Genomic DNA, 24,812 nt, shown 5'->3' with positions numbered 1-24,812 from the left:
GAAATTAAACGAAATAAACATTTGAAATATATGAGTTTGTATGTAATGTATGAATATAATATACAAGTTTCACTTTTTAAATGGAATTACTGAAATCAATCTACTTTTTCATGATATTCTAATTTTATGACCAGCACCTGTACAAGACTCAGACCTAAAACCAAAACTAAAGCTTGTTTTTTTTTATATAATTAACATGAGACACTAAGCTTTTATTGATTAAGTAAACCTGTGAAGGTGATAGATCAGCTTTTCCAAGAAACTGCTACAGCTGGAGAAAGGGTAAAAGTAACAGGGTTTCCTTTGTTGTTTTGGTGTTAAAGAAGTGGATTTCCTCAATAAGCTCAAAGATGCCATGATATTTTCTATTTTAAATTTAAACTCTTGAATAAAGAGTAAAAGAATGGAACAACTTTGCTGAGTAGAAAAAATACAGGGAACGTGTCTTACTTTATCTATTAGTAAAAACCACAGAGCATATTGCCACCGGCAATGAAGCATAAATTACAAAGTAACATCCCTTAGAAGAATGCATATTGTCCTTCGCCTTGCATGCCAAAGTTTTAAACAAAGATCTCAGCTCAACTTTTAGCATATTGAATATGTGTTTGGAGTTACTCTTGGCTACTACCACACCAAATTTTACCTCAATATCCATAAAAATGACTACATTATAGTCTGTTTTGTGTTTGCTTGAGCTAAGTTAGCAAGGAGTACGACAAGTGACTGACAATAAAAAGAAGAAAAAGGTCCCTGTGTAAGGATGGTGCAAAAACACAAAAGTAGTAGAAAATGTCTTTTAGCTTCAGTGTTTTGCTAACCTAAAATTCATGACATGATAAAAACACACACCATGTGTTTTTTTTAGCATGTAACACTGTCGATTTTCTAACTAATTCCAAGTAGAATTAATTTAATACAAGTCTCATTGTTTGTAAAAATCCACCTCACATAAACACATCACTTAAGTGACACCACTGATATTAGGGTCCAGGCTAGTTGTTTTTCAACCAGCTCTAATGTTTGCAACTGGAAGAAATACAACCTGTCCAACTAATGAGAGAAAAATTAATGTGATGCTGCCAGTGCTTTTCTTTAAGTCAGACAGAGAAGAAATCCAACAAAGCAGTAGCTTATTTTGTTGTGGAAAAAAAACCACAAATCAACACAAGACTTTAGAGCCTTTAAGACTTTAAGTTTTCATTAGAAATTTCACAAATCATTTTACCTGCACTCAAAAACAGAACTAAAGGTTGTGGCTAGGTCTCGGTGGGTAAAACATGTCAATAGGTATGAGTATACCCAAAACGTGGGTATAGTACAAAGTTTTATCATATAATCTCTGCAATTGATAAAAAATGAATAAAAAAAATAAATTAATTAAAAAAAGAAAAAACTTGTTTTATAAACAATTGCATTAACAGTTAATAAGCTCTGCTTTATTTATTTGACTCATAATTCATAAACATTACTCAGGCAGTGTCACATATACGTTTTTTTTTTCGCACTATAGAGCGCACTGGATTATAAAACGCACTGGATTATAAGACGCACTGTCAATGAATGGTCCATTTTCAAACTTTTGTCATATATAAGGCGGACCGGGCTATAAGGCACCTTGTTGTGTACATCCCAATTTTTGTAATTTCGTGCGAACCGCGCGTGCTAGCCTCCATTCAAAATGGACGATTTTGGTGCTCTAACGGAGCTGGTTTGCCTGTATCAGCATTTACATGACCCTCTATGAGAGATCACAAAGATAGTCAAATGGTTCAAAACTCACGTAAAAATACTGCACCAACATACAGTCCTGCTCACCATTATTGGCACCCTTTCATGATTTGCATAGCTGAGTGAATATCTTCATGATCATTCATTGGTTAATTCATGTCATATGTGTGGAGGCAGTCCATCACAAGTGATCTTTATGTGTGATTTGCAACAGGTGAGCCAAATTGGGTTTTCATATTGATTCGCAGCAAAGGGTGCCAATACCATTGGCATGGTAAAAATTATGTTTTTCTTTGTTTTCCTAATAATGTTTATCTTTTTAAATGTTTTTGGTCATTTGCTGTTTTGCATCAAGCACAAGCTATCAGCAATAAAATGTTGTTTCACTTGATGAATTTCCTTCAATAAATATTCCTTCATGGGTGCCAATAATGGTGAGCAGGACTGTAAGTGTCAAGTATAAACACCTCCACCACTTGCTCAGGTCCACAGAAGTGCACGGAGCCCTGCACAACTATAACTGAGTCTTAATGCTGAGAGCAGTTCGGCTTTGTAGTTTACCAAAGTCGTACTAAAACATTACGACTTCTTACATATATAAGACGCACTGTTGTTTTTTGAGAAAATTGAAGGTTTTTAAGTGCGCCTTATTGTCTGGAAAATACGGTAATGCACCTGACTTCTCACACTGATGTTCTGTATTTGAGTTCAAGTTCCTTATAGCTGATTGGGTGGACTGATTTCTGTGTTTCAGTAAAAAGATTATTAACATGACAAAAATGCCAAAGCTTCACTTTTATGTTGTTATGACACATACGATTTTCCATTTCAGCAGGAAAGAACCAGTGTTTTTATGTAATCTTGCATGTGAAAGTCACAGAATTTGCAGACTCCCCATGCTTTGAACACTCTCAATCTTTCAGTGAATTCAAGTAAAAAATCTCAGCCTATACAACTGAGACGAAAAAGTTCTGCAACAAATGCTAAAGGATTCTTATGAGTAAACTAGAAAATTGTTAAATGATCAGGTCATGTCATGGTGTTTTCCCTCTAATCATTCCGTTTTTAAAATTCACATTATCTTATGGAGCTTACATCGTTCCAATTACCCTAATTACATGTAATACTTTAACTAGGTACTTTCTTATTTTCCACATGTAGATCTGAGGATATCACTGGAGGATACAAATTTCCTCTGTTATTTTCTTTGCTAACAAGTCAAAAGACCACTTTTCCCAGGGTCCCCTAAAACCTTTTAGAGTGTTATAAAGGAGCTGGATTATACCCACATCCTGTGATTGACATCTGCCACTGGGGGGGCTTGTGACCTCTCCCTGCTGGGCTCTGGCTGGAATAGTATTACTCTGTGTGAATAAGAAAGAACACCTCAGGATGAGTGGGTGGATGTTTTTTAAGAGGATTTGAAGAGGAAGGAGCTCCATCCTGTAACTCTTGTGGAAACAGAACTGAAAAGGTTTTCTGTCTGCTCTGATAGCTGACTAAATCCATGTGGTACTTAGGAAAAAAAAGCATTGACTTATATGACTAAAATAACCTCTTTATTCTTTCTTGGTCTTTGTTTATGTCAGTGCAAACAGTTATCTTCAACTTGTCTACCTTTCTGACAGGATCTGAATAAAAGATTAAGAATTGTGTAAGGTATATTGCGTGGCTGGGTTCTAGTGAGTCTTTGCATTCAGTTGTTGGGCAGTGTGACAAACATAAAAATATCGATGTTGAACAGAAACATTCAGACACTCTTTGAAAGACAAATAACAGTCTTAAAAATAAAGTTTTGAATCTTGACAGTTTGATGCAAATTAATGTTTTGTATCTGATAATAATGTCCTTTCATCCAGTAATAAATTGGTAGAGAATTCTGAACAAAATGTAACATTTTGTAAAAATCTAAAAAAAAAAGCTTTACTTTCAGCTTTACTTTGTGTCTAAGTGACACACCTCACACACTCCAAACATATAGCATATATAGTAGAGTCCTTTTTTGGTTAATATAGAGTATAAATGACTTTAAATCCACTCTCTGATGCACATTGTTTTCTGTAATAATCTCTAGATGAGCAACAAGTGACCTGCACATTTCTGACTTTCCTGTCCTCCCAACCTCCATCTGGTAGAGGCAGATGGCCTCCCAGTTTCTTCATGTTAAAAGAAAGTCTTTACTCTTCACTATTGCGCACAACTTTATGCATGCTCAGTATCAAATCAAATTTATTTATAAAGCAAATTTAAAAACAACTGTCGTTGGCCAAAGTGCTGCACACAAAATCCTTCAATTTAAACATTACACAAAATACAATATCATTACAATTCTCACAATGTATTAAAAGCCAGTGAATATAAATGTGTTTTAAGAAGAGATTTAAAGACACCAAGAGTTGAAGCATGTCTAATATGAAGGGGCAGCTGGTTCCACAGATTAGGAGCTACTACTGAAAACGCCCGATCACCTCTGTGGACCAGCCTGGATCTTGGGACAACTAAACACAAATGGACACTTGATCTAAGTGATTTGGAGGGCACATAGGCTGCAGAAGACAAATATGCAGGTGCCTGCCCATGTAGGGCCTAAAAAGTCAACAGTACAACTTTAAAATCAATTCTAAAACGAACGGGAAGCCAGTGAAGAGAACCAAGCACTGGTGAGATAGGTTCACGCGTTTTTGTTTGTGTTAAGAGACGAGATGAGTATGGGGATGAGTCAAAGTGACGTTTCAGTACTGTGTGCTGATTTTTTAAGACAGACAACTTTTTACTAATATGGCATTTTGTGATGTACTGAATTTGAAAAATTGGATTAAATTATTTGTATGTTGTTAAATTTCAATATCAATGTTTTGAAATTGGATTGCAATTTAATTTAGACACTTTTTTTGTATAGCTCCCTGAGATGATTTTTGTTGTGATTTGGTGCTATGTATTTAAATTGAACCAAAACAAATTCAATTAAATTGAATCAAACTGATTTGAACTGAGCTGAATTAATTTTACCTGCCTCTTACTGACTTGCAGTATTTAACCAGTAGTTAGTTGAAGCACTAACTCCTAATGATACTTATTCCCTGATGTCGAACAGCAAAGTACCGTATTTTCCGGACTATAAGGCACACTTAAAAGCCTTAAATTTTCTCTAAAAATGACAGTGCGCCTTATAATCCGGAGCGCCGGAAACTACAAAGCCGCACCGCTTTCAGCATTAAGACTCAGTTATAGTTGTGCAGGGCTCCGCGCACCTCCGTGGACCTGAGCGAGCGGTGTAGGTGTTTATACTTGACACCTACATCGGTGCAGTATTCTTCTGTGAGTTTTGAACAGTTTGATTATCTCTGTGATCTCTCATAGAGGGATCATATAAACACTGATAAAGGCAAACCAGCTCCGCTAGAGCTCCGAAATCGTCCATTTTGAATGGAGTGTGGCGCAGGGTCCGCGCCAAGTTAAAAATTTGGGAGGTGCACGATGACGCGCCTTTTAGTCCGGTGCGCTTTATATATAACAAAAGTTTCAAAATGGACCATTCATTGACAGTGCGTTTTATAATCCAGTGCGCCCTATAGTGCAGAAAATATGGTACCTATGATCTAAGGAGAATGGAAAAAAAGTGAGATACTACCTGATAATAAATTCTAACACCTGAAGAATTACTGCAAAGATTTTGTTGTTTTTTCCCACTTTGACTGTGGATTTTACCTGCGTACACAGTTAAAATGGCTTGTAGCATAAAGCATGTGCTAAGACTGTGTGAATTCGGTGTTGCTCTGTGAGCCAAGTGTTATCCACGACAAAGGTGAACACATACAATCACACCCACTGTTTATGCATTATAGATGAGATGTAAATAAACTAGATGGGTGCTAATCCCTAGCTCAGTGCACCAGGCTAGTTAGTGCCATTTCTATGAACAAGAATACCAGAAAGCATCAGAACATTAGGTATTGTGGATGTAGATGTGGGAACACTGTTGCAGAGTAAATCCTTTACCTTTCAGGAGCTGCAGGACGTCCACTGCGATGCTTGTTGACCTGGGCGTACAATGGCTCCACTGGTGGGCCATTGCTCTGTAGGTTCAGTGAAGGAGGAGGGCTCTGGGGACTCTGAGGGAGATGGTAGTGGTGATTGTAAGCATCTATGCTGCTGCTATCTGCAGATGAGCATATCGATCCAATGCCAGCATAAGGGTGCTCCTCATCTGAGCTGAAAGTGCGGCTAATAACATCCTGGATTTCGGCATATTCCCTCTCCTTTGCCACCAGAATTTCTTGTGTGTTGGCTTGGATTCTGAAAGAAACAAAGATAAAACATTAAACACTGTTTTTCCAGATGTAGGTTAACTAACAATATCTCTAAATAATTTATTGTATTTCTGTTTTTACTCTTGCAAAAACAAGTTTCGTGGATAATATCCACGAAACTGTACTGGTGATTTTTTTTTTTTTCAAATGACCTAGTTTCAGATTTCCAGTCAAATGCTTTCGGACCACAGGGGATCAATTCATATTCCTTATAACCACTGGAGGGTGGTTCACCTTATATTGTTTTCACACTGGTGGTACTGGGATCATTCAAAATCCCTAAAACAACATTTATCAAGTCTTTTTTAAACCCTGCTTCAGAGTACGCACTCTCTTGGATCAATAGGGACCCTCAAGTGATCTAAGACGGTGTGACTAGTTCATAAATAAGCATATGTTGATTGCTAATTGAATGCTCTTCCAGCACCAGCACTATTAAAAATGCATTCATGGCTAAAGTGGAAGCTGCTTAACTATTGCCATTGTCTGGTCTTCAATTGACAACTACAGCACAAAGTAGTCTGATCGGTCTTATGAGTATTATGAGTTTCTTCTGAATGTTTGTAGCACTCCTTTAAACTCTTCTTTAACAAATCAAACAAAAGACCCACAACACACAACTCCAACTATGAAGTCATCCATTGTTGCTGGTGGTCACTGTTGCTTAAAGTGATGTGTCTGCAGAGACCATCTACTACAGTTAGAACTGCAGTTTTCCCCTGAAGGTAAAAAAGGAAACAAACTAACTATAAACAAAGTTATAGTCATTTTGGAGGGTTTTTTTTAATTGCTGTGGTGGCCATCTTGAATAGAATGGGGTTGAATCAACAATTTCATCAGTTGTAGATGTACATCCAATAATTATGTAATTCAAGTTTCAATACAACTCATTCAGTGGTTCATGAGACATTTTAGTAACAGACAAAAAACACACGGATGGGCAAAAAATATTTTTGTCTGCCATCGTATTTTGGCAACAAACAATAACTATAATTGTTTATGCAATACATTACAGGACCAAGACCAAGTCTTGTGATCTTCTATTGGGACCACTGACTAAACAATGTTGGGAAGAGATGCATTTCTTCTCCTTCATGCTCCTTCCTCTTCCACCGTGTTGTTACTCTCCCTGGGACCACTGCCATACAACACAGCCTTTCACATAGCTTTCCTGTCTCAGAAAATGGTTCCATGTGAATGCACATCTGTCTGCAGCTAACAAGACTCCCGCTGCATGGGTGCGTGGAGATCTGGTGCTGCAGGAGTAGGAGGACAGAGGGGAGGGGAGTGGTTGAGGACGGGCAAAAAGGGGAGCTGGCCTCCCACTGTGGTGACCCAGGCATCAGCCACAGGGCTGTTCACTGGTTCCAGATGTTATTTATGCTGTAGGGAAATTCACTCATCCACACACAGATACAAGCACACAACCTCCCACTGCTGCCAGAGTTCCTTATTACCTCAGGTCTTACCCAACCTCTGACCCCCCTCGCTGCTCTTCACAGATGACTGACAGGTTTGGTACACAACAAAAATCCCAGTAGAAGTCTCTCTCCCATGTCTGTGTATTTTAATAACAGTAATCACATCACACAACAATCACCATTTTTCAGTGCCAGATTAACCCAATTCTCATATCCCGCCTATATACTCTGCCTTGTTTATTTTTAGCTGTCTAAAATCCTATTTCCATGGCATTATCGGAAGAATGAGATATTGATGGAGGCCTGATGCAATGTTGCGTGAGATGTAGTCATATATGAAGCCTAATAGCTGGTTTGTTATATGTTTGCATTGTTGTGAAGCTGGTGCACCATAAAAAAGGACCAATTTAATTGTTTTAATGTTGAAGCAATTTTTGCCTTGATTTTGGTCAGAAAGAAGAAAAAGAAAAAGACCAACTTGCACAAGGTTTTCTACCTGTCATTTATCTACTGTGATGTCAGATCTCTGCCTGGAATGACCAGGTAACGTTGTTACTGCAGGTTCATGCCAGTCCACTGGGATTTTAAGGCCTGCTGGCATTTTATAGACTAATCAGATTAATAAAAGACAGAGTTATTGACATTTGGGATGAGGTAATGATTTTAGTCTAGTCAGGCAACATCAAGCTAAGAGAGAGCCCTCCTTTCAGGTCTCAAGAGTCTAATATGGAAAAGCTAATTGGTGCATTTCAATAAAAGGATATAGACTAGAAAATATGCAAAATAGTCTTGAGTACTGAGCCATACTGTTGGCATTATTATTGCTTGCAATCTTGATATATTTATATATTGTCCACTTCTTGTCTATTTCTCTGCTGTAATAAACACTGAAACACATCAACATGTATTTCAAGGGATAACATTAAGGCCTTGGCTACATATGCTGAATTTTGAGTTTTAAATGGACATTTTCTGTTACATTTACTGAGATAAAGGAATAAAAAAAAGAAAAGAAAAAGTTGAAGAATTTGAAAAACAATGAAATAGCACTTGTTTCACACGTGCCCACTATCCTAAAAAAAAGCAAAAAACAAAAAAACAATGGAGCCACTTTTCTTGAGTGTTTAGTCTGTCCTGTTCCCACCACCATTAAACTTTGACCTTATGCTAAAAATAGGAAATCTTTGCCACCTAATGGTGCAGTGTGCACATTTTAGCTTTTTTGAATGTTTGGAGCGTTAATTTATACATAAAAGGAGAAAAACACTGTGTAGTTACAAAACCTTTAGAAACATTTTATATACTGTAAATATTTAGGATCTAGAGCACTGGTTTCTCAAATGATGTATAGACTTAACCTTATTAATTTAAAATCGTTATCATTATATTTTAATTTGGCAAACTAACTTATGGAAAGCAAACCATAGCCTCCAGTAAATCCAAAAAGAGTTAAAAAAAAAAAACAATCAGACTTCTATTCTGTAGATGTCCAGTTATTTATTTATTTATTTTTTTTAACCTTTTTTGGATTTACCATGTCCTGGATGACTGAGATTCTACACCAGCATATAGCCTCCACTGATCTGCTCTGAATGGCCAAATTTTCCCATTAATGCTTTAAAAACAAACAAACAAAAAACAACAAAAGAAATAAAAAAGACAGCCTATGAAGTTGTACTGAAAGCAGATGAGAATGGAAGAATTCAGAAACTATTTTTCTGTTTTTTCATTGAGGAAAGTGCTGTCCACACTAAATACATTATTACAGTACAGCCCCAATTATCAGTCTGTCTCCTCTCTCATCCTCATACCAGATACAACATTTTAGTGGGGAAAACAATGTGCCTTTTATAAAAACAAGCTAAGGGAGATCTTATTTTAGGTAGGGGACAATGAAGCCTTACCACCCCACAACAGGCCTATTGTGGATTTTATGTTATTTAAGCTGATAAAACAAAATTAGATTTTAGTCTCTCGTTAGGGTTATGTTGTACTTTGAAATGATTGCCAGATTTCAAAAAGCCCTTTATGACATTTTATTGGAATAGCATTTCCGTCTGGTAAATAGACAGTCTAGACAGTATAATGCACAGGCAAGCAAGGCAGTTCGAGTTCAGCTCCTAATCCACTGACTAACTGTGTGTTCAAGAAAATTATGTGTCAGCCAGATGACACTGAGCTGTCTTTAAACAATTTTTTACCCATTATGTTACCCCGTTCTTCTTAGCTATAGTCACTGAAAAAAATGTTCACAGAAACTAATGCTAAAAAAAATCACAGTTTCATATTTTGTGATCTATCTTGGCATGTTTGGAGATTCTAGTTACGTAGGTCAAAACATGAAGACATGCAGCATCTTTAGTAGAAAAAGTTCAATCTTGGGATGTATATATGTACATGTAACAACTATGATAGACACCCATGATAAATTACATGTACGTATTAGGTTGAAGGATAAAAACATTACAGCACACTATGGTGCAAGCATGACATATGCTATGTTGATATGTGAGGTATATGGGACATTTTAGAGTTGCTATGTCCATTGTACAAAAATTTTCAATGTGACCAATAAATCAGTGGCAACATTGATGAAAATCCTACATAGGGAGTAAATTTTGTGACATTATTTTCTTTAAGCCACATATTGATAAAAATAAACAGAAAGAAATCTATTTAGGGTGCAGTCATTATCCAAAAAAACACCCCATAAACAATTAGCTGGGAATAAAGAGACACATGGTGTGAACAGGATGCAACAGGTCAGCTCAAATCCATCCTTTCCTTGTTTAACACATGTCCATATTAACCTAACAAGGATATTGTTTTGATCTAACAATGCCAACAAACATCGCTATATGTCTGTCAGTGTGCATCTGCCCAAAGACACATATAGGTGATAGTGGGGGCTGTTTTGTTTTTCTTTTTTTAAAGTAATTTTGAAGTCAGCACAATATGAAGGCATGCCTCTTGAATATGGATTGTTGTCACAGTGGATGGAAAAAAGAATATTTGCTCTCCCCCTCAAACATTGAGATGCATTGAATAGATTTTTTTCCCTGCAGTACGCTCTCATCTAAATATCCTTGCATTGTTCTGAAATGCAGGTGGAGGGCAGAATGAATCTGAATCTAATCAAAGCGCAGTAAACGAGTCTGCATGCAGCTGTTTGCACAAAGTCACAAACCTCTAACAGCCCATCTTCATGTTGAAACTCGGCTCATAATCACAGAGATAATTGTTCTAGTTTTGTGGTGTTAATTCACATTGTTAATAATCAAGGTATCAATATAATTACAAATGTAATCACTCTTTCAATCAGCCAGTTACACTTTCCCTAGAACTTACTATGTAAATGAGCCTCAGATAACATACTAAAAAAAAAAAGATGGTTTAAGAAAGTGGAATAATATTGTTGTTACCATAACCACTGTACAAAAAAGAGAAAGGAAACAATAAATTATTGGATTAAAATGATTTTTTTTTTTCCCAGGAGAATCACCTGTCTTCATTGTAACATTGAAACAGCAGAGAATTTGGTAAATATTAATTAAAAAAGAAACGTTGCACTCATTTTTTTTGAAAACACTGTTCGGGTTTGGTTTGTCTAGAATCAACAGGACGTCTATCAGCAAATAAGAGGAAGCTGGCCACTGTCTTGGAAAAAAATAAAGAGAACAGTGATGTACTCTGCTGTAGTTCGGGGAGGTGTAACAAGAAGAGTGGCAGAGGACTGCTGGTCACTGATTAGAAACCAAGCGGAGCCAAGCAGATAACAGAGAATGGACATCATAATCAGCTGCCTCAGAGAAGGACAGAGAAAATGGAGTTCAGTCCAGACACAAAATAAAGAAGGAACAATGTTAGATTGGCTTTACGTACAATCACTTTGGCCACAAAATATAATTTCAGAGCTAGCATGTGCAGAGATAAGTCAGAGCCTGATAGAAGCTCAACCAACCACAAACCTTGTGTGCTTTTCCCCTTTCTGACGGTTCACTCTTATGACTTTATATGAATGAAGCACACAGTCACTGAGGTTCACAATCTGAGGCCATACTGTTTTCACAGACTTCTCAACAGAAGCAAGTTAGAAAAAAGTGTCTTGGGAACTGTGTACAGGTACAAACTGACCAGCTTATGTTAAATTGAAGATATATCAGCCTTGTTGCAAAGAAATCTTAACATTTTTTTAAAAGTAAAAGCTGTTGATATTACCCCCTTTGCACTAGATGACAATCCCAGTACAATGTAAAAAATTAATTAGGACCAAAATGGTCTATTTGTAGTTTTGGCAAGGTCTTCAAGCGCATATTAAAAATGCAGTGGGCTATTATGTGTAATAGAGTGTTAGAAGCTCACAATGGTTTTGAACATGCACAACATGTTCTTAGCAGGGTCATGGTGGTTTATCATTGTGGTGGAAGTGTGTCCATGATGTGGCGCACATGTCCTCCAGCATGCTTGATCTTTAAGCATTTGAAGCAGGACTGGCCATGTTGGCCTCACACCTAAACTTTGACTATGAATATGATAAAGTCATGCAAACAGCCTAGCACAAACAGTATAGCTTTGGTGGTTGTCATGCTAGTGTGGTGTGATAATCTTGGATGGGGCTGTATCCTGACATCTGAGAGAGTTGTGCCAGGGCATGCACATAGAGCTTGGTGAGGGAACAGGACAGTATTTCAGGGATGTGGAAAATACCACGAAAAACCTATATGGTAAGTAAGAGCAAAGCAGCATTGTGATCACTTTCATACTGAAGGAGGTTTTCTAAATTCACCACTTCAGCTACTTTCTACTAGGTTATGAAGCCCTAGGCGAAAATTCAACCTGTAAGACTGTTCCGGCATCCCCCATCACCACGCCTTCGCCCCAGCCAATCAGGACACTCCACCTCACTACCTCGATCCAATCGCCCGACAAGAGCTCCTTCAAAAGGCGAAGCGACCCAGCTCCAACCGCTTCAGGTGTGCTTCAACCCACCTCCTCCCGGTTTCCACCACCAGCCTCCCAGACGCCTCCAGGTCCCCTCAACACTCCTCTCTCCAAGTTCCGCTCCACCACCAGTGTCCGGGTCCGGGGGAAGACCTACCTGAGCTTCGTTCGAGCCGATCATTCAAGCTCGCTGCGATTCTCAGCATGCACGTCTTCCGCCGGTGTCCGAGCGCCAAATCCTCGGTCCAATAAAATTGTCTAACTGCTGTTTCTCTCTTTGTGTGAGTCTCTACAGATTGAAATGTGGGTTATGGATAGCAGTGCAGGGTTGTCATCCAGCGTAAAGAAGGCCTAAACATAATCTTTTGAAATGGATGCAATACACTAAGCTCTGTTAATGAAGTCAGATTTTTATGTACTCTCTTTGCCATCATTTACAGCCCATAACACTGATAAAATACCAATGCAAGGTAATAATTTTACTTAAAATAAATGGATTGTGTCTGTAAAGACCACAGGCCAAACCATCAATTGCAAGAATCATATTAAGGTCAGAGTTTAAAATATATGAACATGGTTACCTTATTGCAGGGTAAAAGGGGCAGGTTTTATTAAATAATCTGTTTCACCTCATTGCTGACTCCTATTTTGAAACAGTTAAAACCCTTGTCAGAAGTGTCTGCTCGAATTAATGACCACTAATGTCAACTGAGCTGGGACTTTGGCTCTGACTACAGGGTGTGCTGACATGTAGCATTATCTGACAACTGCCAGTTTCATAAGCCTAGAATGGTCATAATTTCATAAAAGCCCTCTGTAATGTCCCGTCTGCATGTCAGCAATGTAATCAATCATATGGCTTTTGCAGACAACTTCGACAATCAAATATATCACACTGGGAATGTAAAACACTGGTACTACCAAATAATACCGTACTAGAAGTAATGGATTTCTGAGCTGTCGTGCTGCTGAACCCTAATGCTTTGAATATTGGCTTCATGGCATGTTTGTTTATTATTACCCACCACAATTTCCCTTAGGATTTCCTTTTCTTTCAAATCAGGAACATTCCTAGTCTGGCTCAATTATGGGATTTTGGAACAGGTACAAAAATAATGAATTTGTGTGCACTGCTGCATAGGACACATAGGAAGAGTTCAGACATGTAGAATGGACACAAACAAGACAAGGAATGATAATGAGCTTAAGACAAAGTAGCAGACAGTGAAATGTGTGACAGCAGTAACAAAAACAAACAAAAAAACAGAAAGGGTTTATTTAGTGTGTATGTGTCAAGAGGGCTGGGACATCTTGGACTTTCTTTAATGCCCCCTCTGTTTTAGTGTTGATTCTACTGTTTAGAATGAGCTGCTCAAGGGGGATAGATTTGAATGTTGAATCAAACTCATAGGTCTCCGGCTCATATTAATAGAAGTATTTTGAGTCTTCAGCCAGAGTTTCACATCCTCAATAGATAGAACCTTCACTACAAATCATAGTTGAATACCAAAAAAAAAACTACATCTTTTTGAGCAAGGTCTCCAGATGTTCCATTCAGCGGGGAAGACGACCTTTGTGACAGGTTTTGTGTGTGTCTGTGTAACATTTTCAGCAGCCATCCATCCTTTTCTTCACTCACTATAAGCGGGTATTCTATCAAGCTCTATTGTTTCTATTCAATTAGCTGTCATTACCAACGGCAGTTTGATTACTGAGTTCATTTAGCTGGTGTAGAACAATGGAGGCAGCAAGCTGGCTTTTCATTCATCCCACTACCAATATTGTCTTTATCACTGGAGACAATTAAATGGGGGTTGTCTGTGAGGAATGAGGTGCACACAGCAAACCCAATGCAATGCCTTTTTTTTCTTTTGCATGGCCCAGTGTCCACAAATGCCCGAAGACACAGAGCTAACAGGAGAGGATAAAAAAGAAATAAAGTATTCTGGAGGGATTAGCAACCAGGGCAAGGTAGAGGAGAAGAAAAATACAGAGCTACATTGATTTTACTACTATAATGAGCACCATTCAATCACATTAAATTTACAGGGGACTACCATTAGCAGGTCAGTGCCTGAATGGCTCGGGCAACTACAATCCATAAATGCTCTATTTAATGCACTGATATAAAAGAAAGGGACAATTCACAAATTGACACCTGAGTGCTTTTCCAGCATTTTCCAACCTTGCCTTTTAATTCTGTAATTTAGTAATTTTCTAGTCATCCAAGTTTTTTTCCCCTCTTTTTATCCTTTGTTATATGCAGTAATTCATTTGGCTTTTAGTGAATCCAGAGTTAGTCGGGGTGCTCACCTTTCTTGTTCCAGTCTCATTTGGTGGATCTCCTCTGATGCTTTTGACTCTTCAGCTTTAAATTTACTGGAGTTATTCCTTTCCATCCTGTCTTCTGGCCGCTCATCCTTTCTGTTCTTTCCAAATCTAAAAAAACCCACAAACAGTAGATCTGATTTAGAAGCTCACATTATGAAATCAAATAAAATTATTGAAAATTAAAGTTCCAACTTGTCAAGATCTGCAGGTTGTGTTAGTATTGTGAAACATTTAAGTAGGACATCGATTATATATAAGATTATTGCTTAGCATTTTAATGTAATTGCAAATAAAATGCATCAGGCCTTATAAAATACTGTAAGTCCACAAAATGTTTTCCTTTCTTGCCAACTACCCATCTAGCACGGAATAAAAGTCAGTGTGCATTTTAGAGTGAATAAAAAAAAAAGATAAACTTTGCTTTTCTAAAGAGAGGTTAAGCTCATGGATTCCTCTGAGGTTCCCAATTTCCTGACGAATGATAGCAGCTCTGACAGCTCAAGATTCAACACTGGGCAAAGGGAACAAACTTTTCAGTTTAATGGCTTAAATCTGGGACAGATAATATATATATATATATATATATATATATATATATATATACATATATACATATATATATATATATACATATAGGCAGTGTGTATATAAGATACACTAGGCAGATAATTTTAAATAATGTTAGTTGATTGGTTCAGAGTGACTAAAATGTTAGAGCCATGGACTATGAAGCACTAGGGCCCCCTGCACAATGGTTGACAACACTGTTGCACTCTCCACGACTTATACAACCTGTTAGAAGTAGGTAGGATTGAAGCAAATTTGGAAAACCAAAAATTCTCTCTTCCTGACAATCACTTGGCAGCTGTCTTTCACATCTACCTCAGATATGCAACATGGCTTCAGTGTACCTGTTCAAACCCAACAAAAATTAGATTTCTTTCACATGAAATAAATAAATTATAAAAAAACCCCACTAATCTTTCTTGTAATTTTATGATGGTGTCATGGTTTTATTGATGCTGCAAAACATGAACATTTGTTTCACAATTGTTTTAATCATTGATTATTATTTACATAAAATGCATAAAGTTAAAATTCCCTTAGCTGGTTGGGGATGATTAAGTCAAAACATAAGCACATACCAAGGTCTGACAGATAAATGGTAAGTAGTCAACCCATTTTGATGTAATGTTTTGATAGCCTGAATTGACTTCAAATCTTTGATTTTTAGATTAATAAATTGGACTTCTTTAAAAGACAAAGTAAGAGCAAAAGAATGTGTATTCAAAAGCAGGTGGTTACAATTGAAAAGAAATTCCATAAATAAAAAGAAGACAAAAAACATGCTTTTACTGAGTGTTGGTGTTGTACAAAGTAATTCAGAAAATTTATATACAGACATTAATTATGATGTTTCATATGAGCCTTTTTTGAGCAGCTTGGCTCCATTTGAAACGGAAAAACATTAAGCTCTGCAGTATCCCAACCACATGGTGCTTTGCTGAGTTTATTTTTACCTTTCTCATAGCTGAGCTTTACTTGGCAGTTAGAAAACTTTCCCCGAAAGCTGAAAAATTACATCAGACAAAGTTGATTTTCGGCAGGTGGAAGCAGGTATTTTTTAGAATGAGAGACTGGTAACCCTTTTGATGTTTATTATTCTATTTTACTTTAAAAGCAACTTCAGTTTTGGTGCAAATGACCTCTTATTGGTAGAGATTAATCTGGATATGTGATGTAATATGTGCTTGTGAGTGATTTCCAGTTTCTGGTTTTGTAAAAGGGCCAGGAAAAGCAGAGTGAGCAATGTGTGAGCTCCTTTGTAGCACCAACCTAATACATTACCTGATTAATTAATCAACAAATGGCTGTACTAAGGTATAAAACTGTGTGCCAGGGTTGAGGATGCTAATAATAAGAACTATGCTATCTATCACTGAAGGAGGTGACACCTTCTTTAACCTCCTTTCAAGGACATTAACTTCCTGGGGTTATATCACCTTCCTCATTTCTCAGTTTCTTCCACACAATCTGTAAAAACATAAGCTAACCTTAAGAGAGAAAATCATCTGCTCTCAACTTTTTTGCTTTTTCCTTCTAAATCAATATTATTAGGCTAATTCTTCACTGTGAAACATATTAGTGGATTAAGATGAACAAGACTCTGGACATGCAGCAGCTCCAGATGGAACCCTATATTAACGCCAACTGTGTCCTCCAAAGGAGAGTCAACAGCAAAGCACAGGTTTAACCCTCCTGAAGCCCGAGAGATGTAGAGATGCCCTTGTAACTTTGGGTCAATTTGACCCAAAGGCAAATGGAGAGTTAAGAAAGGGACAAGTCAAAAATGTTACTTGGGGTATCTGCTTGTTAAATAATAACATGGCTTTGCACCATTGTTTGGGCAGTCTACAGACCTGCCAGTGGGAATCATTGTGGAACACAGATTAAGTCTTCAAAACTTCACTCATGCACAAAACACCAAAATATTCATTACTTTCTCAACAGGGACACAAAAAAATCAGTACATGAGCATGCATGTACAAAAAAAAATGCAAAACCATATTGACATTTGTGCAAGTCTCTGTAAGATAAATGTCTCATTTGGGAATTGAATTACAATCCAATAAAAACAGTAATGGTACAGAGTTAATCAGTGTCAGGTGGAAAGAAGAAACTCTGAGAAGCTCATGAGTCAAGATGCACATTGGCTATAATCTATGCTGGTGTCAGAACAATTGTATGGAGAATGAGCCTGATGAGGCTTGATAATAAGATATTGATTGTTAGCAGCAACTTAAAATGATATAAAAGTAACTACAGAAACCACTGCAGTTTGAAGAAAAGTTATCTCCAACTCAGACAAGTAAAAAGTTCACAGTTCAACATTTACATCTTTATAAAGCTTTGACCTTTTTTTTCAGTTTCAGTTCAGTGGATCAAAGACCTGTTTGATATTTTGCTCCAAAGCATGAGGCTCACTGTGTAAACTCCTAATTAAAAGAATTTGACTGAAGATACATGAAGTTGCAGTTGTACGTGTACTGTTAAAGAATAGATGAGTGTGATGCAGTGTCACAAAAACATGCAACCATGACAAATACTGAGAGTTTACAGACCTGTGACCTACTTTATGTAAGCTTGAGCTTCCCTGTGCCATGTATAAATGCTCAGTCATGACTGATGGGTTAAGAAATCACAATAGCCATAGATGTGATGAAACAAAGCATTAACTCAATCTCGCATTTGCCTTCCATTCCTATGGTGTATTGAGATATGTAGCTAAAAAAATTAAAAAAAAAATACCAAAAATACATCACCGGGGGTCTCATTTATAAAAGATTGTGTAGGATTCATACTAAAAGTGTACGTATGCTCCAAAGGCAAAAAATGGCGTATGCCAAAACATTTCTAATTTATAAAACTATGCACACCAGCAAGGAATTTTCCTTTATAAATCACACCTGTACCTAAAAGTTTGCCCACAACGTCGTCCCCGAACTGACACCCTTTAAGGGAAGGATGACAGGTGTCGTGCCGAAAAGGATTGAGCATGAGACATATCAAAGCGTGCTTCCTCTGCACTCTGGGGGTTTGGAAAGGGGGTTAGGAGCCAGCACCTGAGGGGGTAGTCACTGTCCCCTCATATGTTAATCTGTGGTATACATCACCCTGGTGATCATCAGAAAACTTTGAAATGTTGTGTGAACTTTTATTCAACATTTAAGTTGGCTTAAAGGCCTTTTGTTTTTTGAAAGGTCCTTATGGCTCAACAGCGGAATAATAAATAATACTGCTGTTTTGAAAGCTTATGATAAAGTCAATCTAAGATTAAAGTTTGATTATGGAGTGAAATTAAATATCTGAGAGAAATCATGATGCAGTGTGGCTTCAATTCCTCACTTCACCATCCGTTTCCCCTGTCTCCAAAATGTGCGTATGCATGGCTCAGAGTTTGTGTGAGGGACCACACATTTTCCCATCAAGTTTGTGTTTGATAGATCACTAACTTTGTGTGGAAAGTGACATACACAAGTTTCAGACCCTGTTTTGTGTGTACGCCAGTTTTACAAATGAGACCTGTGGAATAGAAGGCCTCGTATTTATTCTCCCATGCTTTATTTAACATTCAATTATTATATCTTTATCTGATTTGTGTTTATCACCATTTTATATTTAGCCACCATTTTAAAAGCTTTAACAAGTAGTAGTTTAGTTTATCTGGAATGACAGACATAGGTGGTAGGCACCCTGGAAAGTGAGCAACAGGCGTGCCAGCAAGGAAGGGGGAAGGAGTTGCCCTTTGACCTCCAGAGAAGGGAGGCAGTGGTCCACCCTCTGGAGGAAGGGGGGCCTAGTAATAAGACCAGATGAGCATACTTTGTCTCTTCAGACAATCCTGGGGTGATGGCTTGACTAGTTTTCAAGGTGATGTGATCCCATTCCCATTGATTGCCTCCCAGATGCATCTGGTTTTATGACTGTATTAATATTGACTAATGGTGTTTGAATAAATGTGTTAAACTTTAAGGTAACGTCTCCTGAAGGTCTTTCCCAACAACCAACTCGGGGAGGTAAAGGTAGTTTATCTCAACAGACCCCAGATTACCTCTTTGTGTATATGATACGTTAACGTATGTAGTATAATAATGCCAGGTTGTCACTGATTTAGTGAGGATGTTGAAAAGTTAGTAACTTTGAAGCCTCACATTTAGTTTACATACACACCATAATATATATATATATATATATATGTAGCAGTGGCCCATCAATAACTTTACACAATTTCACGCTACACTATGCAAACATTACTGTACATCTGCAATGCACTTGTGGTGCTTTTATGTACAGTAGATATTGCCATCGCTTGTCTTCCTCATTTGTCTAGTTGGAGCTTTGTATCAGTACTGTACTCTGTTGTGTTCTTGACATATTTACCATGTAAATATAATGTTCAAGTTGTAATGTAGTTGCTGCTGTATACTGTAAATCTTGGGTCGTTTAAGCAAGTGACATTGTAGGAGTACCTAGAATGTCTATATGGTATTTTATGGTGCTGGTTGCATACCCAGGATTTCCCCCAGTGTATTATAAGCCTGGCAGGCCACCAGGCTTTCCCTCTCCCACCACCAGTCTAAGCTCCGCTTGTTTATTGTAATATATGTCATTTTTTATACACGTTTTTTTTTCCATTCGCACCCCCACCGCGAGGTCACCGCACGTTGATCACCGCGTGAGGGTGCACGCGACAACAGTGACGCAATCGCACTGTCCCGGCCCCTGTGCGAAGGCCCTGCGTGGTGTCGCGTCGCGTGGTCGAGCACCTCCCAATATTAGTAATTTTGCGCGAAACGCGTGCCGCGCTCCGTTCAAAATGGACTATTTCGAAGCTCTAGCGGAGCTGGTTTGCCTGTATTAGAATTTATATGATCTCTCTGTGAGAGATCACAAAAATAAGCAAACGGCTCAAAACTCACGGAAGGAGATTACTGCTGCAGCCGATAAAAAGGAGTGTTTATAGACCACAATGGTTAGTTGAGCTGAAGTTCAGCGGGTGGCTTTACAACGCCAAATATGGTAAGCATGTTTTGTAGTGAAAATATTAATATGAGGCATGCTAATTTATCCTTGTTTACCAGTAAAATTATATAAGATTCAGCATATGCTTTGTTTTGTATGCAGCCTGTGTCACAAAAAGCACAGTACAGTACAGCATCTGTCTGTTTTTCAGAGTTCTCTGTTGTTATTCATTGGCCTTGACGTGAGATGTGTGTTGGTGCCTTGTTTGCACTTTTTCATTTATGTTAATTTAATTTATTTGTAAATGTGACTTAAATTTGTCAGAAGGTGGGGAGACGGAGGCGAACCCGGAATGCAGACTAATCATTATAAGGTGAAAAAAATCTAATTTATTAAAGTTAACACTAACCAAAACAAAAGCTGACGTGGCAGCAAAAAAAGTAAAACCAATAATAACAAAAACACAAAACAGTGGCAAGGTAACAAGACATCAAGCGAGGTGACAAGACGAATGACCGAATGAAGAATGAAGAGACAGAGACCGGTTATAAAGGCTGAGGGAGAAATGGGTAATTGGTTACAGCTGTAGACAAGACGAAAAGCAGGTGAGGTGGGCGTGGCAGACAGGACTGGAAAAACACTGGGGAGGTGAATAGTGACAAGACATTAACACAGAAACCAAAAAAGACAGCAAAAGCAAAACAAGAACTATAACGAACCTCAAACAAAGAACAAAACACCAAAAACTGTGACAAAATTAGGATTTAAATTAGGTGCAAACAATTTGTATTCATTTTAATTGTATTTTTTGTTTAAAAAAGTATTTCAAAAAATGCCTTTTTGTAAAACTGTAGTTGTGTAAGTATTTGGCACAAATATCTTATAATATCACAGAATAAAAAGCCATATTTTCAACTTTTCTGCCAACTTCAATCATTTTTTTTAGTAAATCACAGTCGGCCGGCGAACAGCCACCTACCACCGGGCTTAGCCTCTTTTCTGGGGGAAACCCTGATACAATATGATGATGCATACCTATGTAAAACCAACATTTTCCATTTGTCATTCATTTCACAAACAAACCATTTGAAGACAAGGAGAAAAGAAGACAAATTGCTAGACTGAGATTTGCCAGAGTTTAGCAACAGAGAGCAGAGATCATGACTAGAAGCTGACAGACGACTGACATTCAGCCATTACCACAGGCTTATGGAGGAACTGCCACAAGAAGATGCTGGTGATTGTCACAGATATGCTGAAGCAATGCCACACATACCACCACATCACAAACAAGATAATTACCCTACAACAATGTAGCATGCACCATGCTTTCACCATACTACACCGTATAGTCAAGCACACAATCACAAAACATCATGAACAACATTATAATTACGCAGCTCATCCATCCATTTTCTTTTCCGGCTTCTCCATTCCAGGTCGAGGGAAGCTGGTGCCTATCTCCAGCAGCCACTGTGCAGCTCATATATACATAAATACTTGAATGGGAAGAATAAGAAAAACAAGCAAAGGCAATAAGACAATTATACCACAGCACTGGAGCAAAATCAATGCTTACGCCACAGTATGCTGTAACCTTCTCACTCTTCAATCTAATACAGCTGTGAAGGCAATTCACTGTTAACATTGCACATACTGTATGTCATATACATCATAAAACCTGACTTCAAAAAAAATATGTTTCATTACTTCACATTCAGAAATACTTAAAAAGATTTTCAAAATATGCCAACATACAGATATGTGGACAAATTCAAAACTGTATCATAGTAGCCTAAAATTTAGGTGTTTAGTCTAAGTGCCCTAAATTTGATATCTGCTGACAGCATTTCATGAAAAGAAATATTTAAAATACTCATCCGTATTAGGTGTTTTGATGTGTCTGCTTTAAATAAATAAATTAGAAAAACAGTAAATATGTACTTATATATCACATGAAATAGAAGGGAATATACCCCTGGCAGAGGATACCTCATATATTGTCTTCATTGATTCATAGGGTAATAGTCTGTCAAGGTTCCAACACAACAGAGGAGTGAAAAGTCAAAGGCAGAATTACTAGGGGGGGTGGGGGGTGTAAGTAAATTATGCAAAGCCTCAAAGCCAGTTTGATTTTTACAATCATTTAATCTGGGGAGTGGATTTAAGAGAAGCTAATCTGTTTTGACGTCTTCTGTGATGAATTCTGAGGGTAGTTCAGTTAGCTGCTGACTTAGGAAGAAACTGAACCAGGAATTGTCTATTTCTTCAGCATTGCTGTGTGGGTCTTGAAAGTGAATGAAAGGATGTGACAGAACATCTGGCTTAACCTTATATGGTGCACTTTTATATTCAAACTTGTGACTGGAACCATGTGAGTTAGAAAGTGAGAAATGGCTGCATCTATCAGTTTGAGTAAGTGATGAGAAGGTAATTTCAAGGGCAGACAACAAGAATCATTATGGTTTCTGCTTGGCCAACCTGAAAGTTAATTCACATCTCCTGGGGCAAAGACCCCCTCGTATGTCTGATGTAGTGATGGAGCACCCATCCCCTGAAACTGGATTGATAGCATTCAGGAGAAAAATAAATAAATGTGCCTCCAACCTTGAATATTATGGTAATGAGTTAAAAACACCAATACAAATATATTATCTATAAGGTAAGAACAAAGAAATGCAATTAGCATCACATAGAATAAAGAAAAAATTTTAAAAAACATAAGTATGTTGCGATAGACACATAAAAAATTACAAAAACTTCCTCTTTTCTTGTCAAATGAGCATATTAGTATGGACACATTTCTTAATAGTGTTGCACCCAGGATAACAATCAACACTGGAATGTCATTACTAGTCTATTGTAATTAGTGGGAATGGGCATTTCAAGCAAAAATACTGTTCCAATTTTTAGGTAAAAATTTGTTTATTAGTCAGTTTCAATCTATATTTTTTGTTGTTTTACACACACACACACACACACACACAATGTGCACACTTAAATTGAACAAAACAAATGACATCCAGTCATGCTTTTCAGTTTATTTCACCTTTGCTAATATATAGTTATCATATATCAGAAAGTGTCAACACAACAACAAACCGTTTATAGCACTAAAAAAATACTGCTAAACAATTTCTAAAATTAAAATTTTTAACAACTCTTGAAAGAAAACAATGCTCATATGAACACTAATTTATGAGGGCCATCTTAAAGAGTGCTAATCTTAGCAAGCATTTTAAAAAGTAGAAAAAAAAATTCTTTCATGCAATAATCATGTCTATTATGAAAAAATAAGATTCACTGCTAAGCTACTGAAAGAGCCTCTAAGATGTCCTTAGAAGTTGTAACAAAATTGTTCCGTATATATGTTCACAGTTCAATGTTAGGTCATGCTGCCCTTTAACCGGTAAAGACTGCCAGTTATGGCAAGACTGGTTTTCTGTATTAATGATAAACTTTGTTTAAAAAGAAGCACACTCTTACAGTCTGATGTTAGACATAGTCTACCGCTTGGATCTGTCTCATCCCTGAGATGTTTTATTTTGTAATAAATTGTTAAAAATCAACAAATTGGGTCTTCCTGTCTCTTTTACCTTTTTGCTATGACAGTGTCCATATGGTCGGGATGAAGCTTTGTGGTGAATATAGTCTACTTACATCAGGATCTGTCACTAAAAACACAGTTTTTAAAGAAAAAGTAGTTGCAAGTATACATGTATTCTAACCATTTTTCATTTTCACCATTTTGATAGATCTGTGTAGGTGTGGGCATGTTTTTTCTGGCAGTGAAGGTGTACCTCACTGGCAGACATACAGTAGTTTCCACTTTGTAATTGTTTCCAAATCACAATGACAGAGGCAGAAGCAAGATCACTTTTAGGGCAGATGTGCTGAACATAGTACCCCTGCTTGAAACACACTAGGTAGGTGGGAAACAACTAGGCACAATACTGCCACCTTGTATAGTGTTGCCATGTTGGCAAAGTTGTTACAACTGAGTGCCGGTGGGAAAAAAGACAAAACAACAGCCACATTGACTGTTTGAATTCATATTTTATGAAATATTTTGAATACTGGAAAAATATGACCATTTCTACTAAAAAGACAAACATTTTAGATTTGTTTGTCCTCTTGTAAATAAAACCAGAGGTGAGAAAATAAAGAAAGTCTTTTAAAAACATAAACACACAGGAATCATATTGACTCATAATTAAAGGGGCCTTCAGTTTTGTACATTGACCTTGGTAGGCAATTTTACAACTCATCTTCTTGGAACACCAACTCAAAATTGTGCTTTGAGTCATTGTTTTTACATTGGCTGATTGTGCCAATGTAAAAAATATTATAGTTTTTCTGCTTTTGACTTGCATTGTACCAAAAATGAAAAACAACAACAAAAACAAACAAACAAACAAAAAAGACAAATTATAGAAAAAAATGACTTGAGTCTGAGATTAATCAAGAGATACAAGCTACAAAGATAAAAATTAAATAAAGTGCCCTAATCAGTAGAAACCCCTTAATGTGGTTGTGCCTTTCACTGCCTTTTGTA

The 24,812-nt window shown here is 37.3% G+C and overlaps 1 protein-coding gene across 2 annotated transcripts in view; it reads right to left on the bottom strand.

Moving 5' to 3' along the window:
* Positions 1-24,812, bottom strand: part of LOC108245193 (partitioning defective 3 homolog) — a 485,244-nt gene that overhangs the window by 127,870 nt on the left and 332,562 nt on the right. For both annotated transcript variants that reach the window (XM_017431897.3, XM_017431896.3), the window contains exons 20-21: positions 14,717-14,842; positions 5,731-6,027 (exon numbers count right to left, since the gene is read on the bottom strand). In XM_017431897.3, the coding sequence (XP_017287386.1) occupies positions 5,731-6,027; positions 14,717-14,842 (423 nt within the window). The remainder of the gene's footprint in view (positions 1-5,730; positions 6,028-14,716; positions 14,843-24,812) is intronic.

This window comes from Kryptolebias marmoratus, linkage group LG21 (assembly GCF_001649575.2).
Source record: "Kryptolebias marmoratus isolate JLee-2015 linkage group LG21, ASM164957v2, whole genome shotgun sequence".
NCBI classification, from domain to species: Eukaryota; Metazoa; Chordata; class Actinopteri; order Cyprinodontiformes; family Rivulidae; genus Kryptolebias; species Kryptolebias marmoratus.
The sequence above is the reverse complement of the archived record's forward strand: the minus strand, read 5'-3'. Positions and strand labels throughout refer to the sequence as shown.